The following is a 6,093-nucleotide window of genomic DNA, read 5'->3' as shown; positions in this document are numbered from 1 at the left end:
AGGGTGACAAGAGTATTTTGGAAACAGTCTAAAATTTAAAGGGAAAGTACATTTTAAGAATTTATGCATTAGTTTTGCAGCTAGGTTAGCAGTCAGAGTAATAAATTTGATCACTACTTATTGAAAAGTGTTTTTCTCTTTAAAGACAGATTGTCTTCTCTAGAGAAGAGGTAGTATAAATATTAATATATAGGGCAATTTTACAGTGGCATTACATCATTTTTATTTTTTAGCAAATACTAAAATAAAATTATATAACTAAAAAAATACATTGGCATGTAAATTAAGGTTACCTAGAAACATTCTTGACTGACATCCTGGGTCTCAACAACATTTTATGATATGTTCATTCAGGGTTTAAATTTGCAAACTATCTTTTGGCATAATTTCCTTCTCTCCCTCCCTTTCAGTGCCCTAGCTTCCTATTATGAATTTTAAGGCCCCCACACAAAAGACAAATTTTCAAGTATGCAGGTATGAAAAGAGGTTAACATTCCAAAAATACATTTTGCAAACAACAACAATAAAAATTAAAGTAATTAACAAATTATTCAAAGGGAACAAATACTTTTCTTATAGTTTGTTTTATATTTAAAAAATTCATTTCATTAAGGACTAAGTACAATGACATATTGTCACATAATTAAGACTCTCTTATTAGGAAAGACTATCAGTCCAAATTGTTAATTTCAATTTGCTTTCCAATAGAACTGTATAAATATAAGAGAGAATCATCAGTCATTTATAAACATTTCCAAGTGTTGCTTTAAATATTGGAGTAAACAAGATAACATTGTTGATTATAATACTGGAGTCACGTTATAGCCTTGAGAATTAACATCAGGATTGACAAATTGTATTCTCTTTTTTCCCAGAACTACATTTTCACATTGTCACGTGAGTCTACAGTGTTACATGTTGGCAGACTGAAATTACAGAATATGTAATTTACATATTCTGATATTACATATACTGAAGTTACAGAATGTGTGACTTATACAAGGTAAAACAGCCTCAAAACATTGTAAGACTTGTTTCTCCTGCTTATCATTTGCTATTTTGAAATAAAATAAGTTAAAAACAAAGTATTTTGTGGAATACGTATTTTTCAAAGTTGCTTGATATGCTTGGCAAAAATAAAACTTTCATTTAGTGTACATCTGTATTTTTAGTATCATTTACACAGTAAACTCTAACACTTAAAAAAAGGAAAATGTATATCTCTTATTTACTTGGAGAAGATAAACTTATTACAAAAGGAATGGAAAAGAATATGCCAAATCAAAGTAAAATTTTAAATATATCCATCAAGAAAATATACATTATACCCTTTCCAAGATTGTTAGCTTTTGAATAAGAATGCAAAGCAAAACACGTACAGACACTTGATGGTAAATGACAATTGGTTTTGTGCACAGATATTGAATGGACCTCTCTCTTTAACAGCATGACATGGAAGACTTAGAAACAAGGCTTTGAGAGGCTTTAAAAACAAGTGATTTTTAAAAATTGAAAGAATGTGGTAATCTCGCTGACTAGGAAATATATGTAAATGCTGTTGCAGCTACCTGCCATAAAATGTAAATATCTTAAAGTAGTTAAGTGACCAGATTGCTAATGCTACTACAGAAAAAGCTGAACAGCTGTCTAGTCTAAATTTATCACCTTGGTGCACTCTTTGCAATTAAATACTTTAATGCGCACAAACAAGAAACCAGTAAAGCATATAGAAAAATGTTTTGGCTAATGTTCTCTTTCTCATGCAAATATGTGCTGTACATGTAATAAATATATTTTCGTTTGCTGGAAAATGCTCTTCTGTGCTCTAACAAAGTATTCAGTAATGGCAGGTTAAATGCTTAGTAAAGTTTCTAATGGATACAGCTCTTTTAAATGTCTTAACCGAAAGTTCTGTAAGCTTCACTAGATGACAAAAGAAACTCACAAGCCAATATCACATGTTAACTTTTAGAATTTACTGAGCCCCTATATTCAATTGTATCAAATGTGAGATAACTTACATAATTATAGGCATCCTCATCATAGCTAAACAGGTTCATAATGGAGTATGCACAGGGAACAGGAGAGGAGGGAATGTGGGAGGTCATGATGGGGTTCAAAATATGTATAACTAATCAAGAATATGGAATTTATTTTCATGGTCAGGAAAATTATTTAACGGGTGTATGTTTTGAAAGCGTAAATATTGAAAGATGTGGTAGGAAAATAAGGTAATAGAAATCAATTGTTATTATTTTCCAAATATAGGCTTCATGACATGTACCGGTAGAAAGGATTTTTATGCCTTGTCCTACTGGGGCTTTAGAAAAATGCATTGTGGACTTTTAGAAACAAGAGTCTTTCCTGAAAGATACTTGTATTGTATAAAAGGGTCAATTTCAATAATTCCTTGGATCATAGGGAATCTAAGGCTTCCTTGATAATATAAGATAGAAGGTCACCAATTCTGTAATTTTAGCCACTGGAAAAACTGTCAAGACTCAACAGGTGAAGAGGAGTGTTCATTAGAAATAAGGCAGCTCAATCTCCAAATTCTTTATAATACTTGACAATAAAAATGCTGTAATTTTAGTGAACAAATATACTCTGAATCCATTGAGTTTATTTTTTATTGCCAGCTTTTAAATTCATCATTTGTTTTCACATTTTTCATTTCATCATTTTGCATAAACGCAGCTTTCAATATCAAAATTGAGTGTTTCCATGTAAAACAAAAGTTCTTAGCACGACTATAAAGAATTTGGGGAAGGGCTAGAACATTCACATATTCAAAGACAGAGACTGAATGAAGCAATGGAAAGATATGCAATTGTGCTGGCAGGAAATACCGGCCCATGTTTGTGGGAAGTTGGAGAGATGAATTCCCATCTGGAGATGTTTAGCTTCGCACTCGGGAGGATCTGCGCCCATCCTTACTGTCTGACTCCAGATTCCTGGATGTATATAGTTGTGCTCAGAGCGAGGAAAGGGGAAACAACACCCGGTTTTCCGTTTCCCATGACCAGCTATGACTGGGTTTCTCTATATTATTCTCTCTCACTGCTAAAGAAATTTTGAGTTTTTTTTCTGCCAACTTCAAACAAGCTAACAGTGGTGACTAAACAAAAGGCAAAACACTTTGAATACAATAGCTGTGCCAGGAAAGAAACAAAAATATTAAAATCTGAGGAGAGTGTAAAACTTCTGCACTAATTTGAGGTGGGCTTTTTTCTGGCACTATCAATACTTCTGGTAAGTTTGAAAAGCCATTCTGTCAACATTAACATATGTTAAAATGTTTATACATTCCAACTTTACGTGTAAATTTAGCTTCCAGCAAATAAATACCATACTTGGTTTTGGCTTCTTTTGGTATTTTGATTTTCTTATTAATTAGGTTTTTGGTTTTTTTGTGGCTTTTTTTTTTTCAAATTTTTAAATTGACTGCAACATGCTCAAGTAGACTTTCTAGTCGATTTGCCCAAATTCCAACAGGAATTGGTTTATAAATTGGTTCCAACTGGAACTGGTCATTTGGAATTTCCAGCATGGGAAATTATTTTATATGTGCCTTGATAAGTACCCTAAAATTACAAATCGATGTGTCTAAATCTAATGAAGAGAACAAAAGGTACTGTTATGTAAATGCTGAGCTTAAAAATATCTATATGACTGGGCATCTAATAACCATCTAGACTTAAGGGCATCATGTACTTTTTTTTTTTTTTGCCCCTTACTTAGCATCAAATGACAACAGCCCATAAGCACAGTAAATACTGTGCTGTATTTGCCAAGTTAAGATGATTGGTTTATCCTAGCAGTGCTATGGCAAATTGTCAACAGATGATTTTTTGTTTGCTTCTGCAGACTCAAAGCCTATGTCGGGAGTCATGGCTATATCCCCCAGGCGATCCTCGGTTCCTATGGGGTTTGTAAGTGTCCTGGTATGAGTCAGGATAATCTTCTTCCACAAGAGGGTAATGATCTCGGCTATGCTGGGAACTGGAAGACAAGCGGTTCCTACTCTTCCGAGCCCTTTCATTGTGATAATTTTCATCAGCAGTCATTAGACTTCGTCTTTCAATTGGAGAGTTCTCCGTGGAGTGGTTGCTGTGCCTCATACGCTGACTCTAAAAATAGCAGATAGTTCATTGATTACATAATGTCCGTTTCATTCATCTAGAATATGTAAATGTATGTATAGCAGTAGGGTCTGCACAAAAAAATGCTAACTGATTTAATAAAGCATTTTGATGCACAAATGGTCTACTCAAAAGATCTGGTCTGTTTTATTTGGGGCACAACATGCAAAGATACTAAAATGCAAATAGTTTATGAATTTAATTACATAATGCTATATGATTATGCTTCCTATTAAAAATAGACAATTGACAGTTAACTGCTGAATGGAACTTAATGCATCTAGGAAGACCTAATAACTCCACTTTACTGCAAAAATAAGGATCACTTTACTATTGGGAAATAAGTTAAAGTTCAGAATAGCATTTGCTATTTTATTTCTCTTGAACTGATAAAATCCTTCTCCTCCTGAAGTCACACACTTCACCTTTATCTAGCTGAATGTTCCTCATACCTTTAAAAAAATTTTTTTCATGAAATTAGGATTTGTGCTGTCCATAGACTAATGTGTTTGTTTCTTCATCATACATAAATGTTAAGGCTCTCAGCATTATTTTTTCCAAAGGAGTATACAATAATTCTAAAGCTGGCTAACCGATATTTACAATTCTCGCTTCCTCAACTGAAATGTCCCACAAAAATTACCTTCGGATATAAACTAAATTCTTTTAATACCACTAACTGAAATCGATACTGTCAAACACTTATTTGATGGCTCAGAAACTGTTACTCAGCATTTTTCTTCCAATCACAGGAAAACATGTATCATAGCTGTGTCTCTCTACTTAGGTCACTTCAGTTAAGAAACAGGATCCCAGGTACCTGGGTGGTTCAGTTGGTTAAGCAACTGCCTTTGGCTCAGGTCATGATCTTGGAGTCCTGGGATTGAGTCCCGCATCGGGCTCCCAGCTCCATGGGGCGTCTGCTTCTCCCCTCTCATGCTCTCTTTCACTGTCTCTCTCTCAAATAAATAAATAAAAATCTTTTAAAAAAATAAAAAAGAAACAGGATCCTGATGAGACCAAGGACCCGATCCAGTTCCTCTAAGTGACACCTTTACACAGCGGGAAAATCATTCAGCAGCCATAGCCTGTGCTATAGCCAGAGTCATAGCCAGAGTCTAACAATTAAATACCCATGGTCACTAAGAGAGATAGGGTCCGGGACAAAGAGTATCATGTTAATTCAAGTGAAGCTGGGAGAACCACTGCAGGTGGATGTCTTAGAGTTGATGAGCCCGGAGTGTTCTGTCCATAAACAAAGCACATTTCGCTTAACCTACACTACAGAAGCATATTGCTTTGTGCATCCATTTCTCATCCCACTGAGTATAATTTGGAGCCAATCCGAACTAGTCAGTGGAGATGTCTACACTTGGATTAGCACAGAGGCAGTGAAACCAGGCAAGACACAGTCCCAGTGCACACAAATATACCACATATTACATGAGCACATTTCCCATGTTCATTCCCAGCCTCAAAAGCTATTCATTTGTAGGGCAGGTTTTTGCTTACAAAGATGAAATTTGGCAGCAAAGTAATACGGTTTAGAATAGCATTTTAGAAAGTGCCCTTTCTCTCAGAGTTAAGTCTATGTGATCTACAGTTATGATTATCATTATAACCCATGAATATAAAACTAGTCACGATACAAGATGGCTCAACAGACTACAAGTTCCTTAGCCAGCTATGGGTTAGGCTACATTCCAGCAGGTGCTTGATAAATGGTAAATAATAATTGATGTAGGAAGGCAAAAGTCCCTTTGTATCATAATGTCTCTAGCTCCTCACACCCAGCCCTGAGTGCAGCACTAGAAGAGTAGAAGAAAAAACCTCCTTCTTCTGCACATATCCCCAACTTCCCTAAAGAACACCTGCCATCGCCACTGGCCAAGATGGACGCCCACATACCCCCAAGAAAACTCAGGGATCTGTCACTGTTTCTGAACAGAGT

At 35.1% G+C, this 6,093-nt stretch overlaps 1 protein-coding gene across 3 annotated transcripts in view; it reads right to left on the bottom strand.

Moving 5' to 3' along the window:
* Window positions 1-3,869: 3,869 nt before the first annotated feature.
* Window positions 3,870-6,093, bottom strand: part of CACNB4 (calcium voltage-gated channel auxiliary subunit beta 4) — a gene marked incomplete at both ends in the record, with an annotated part of 240,399 nt that continues 238,175 nt past the window's right edge. For all 3 annotated transcript variants that reach the window (XM_080798892.1, XM_080798893.1, XM_080798894.1), the window contains one exon: window positions 3,870-4,130. In XM_080798892.1, the coding sequence (XP_080655018.1) occupies window positions 3,870-4,130 (261 nt within the window). The remainder of the gene's footprint in view (window positions 4,131-6,093) is intronic.

This window comes from Martes martes (assembly GCF_963455335.1).
Source record: "Martes martes genome assembly, chromosome: 3".
NCBI lineage: Eukaryota > Metazoa > Chordata > Mammalia > Carnivora > Mustelidae > Martes > Martes martes.
This window is presented reverse-complemented; position numbering and strand designations above follow the sequence as displayed.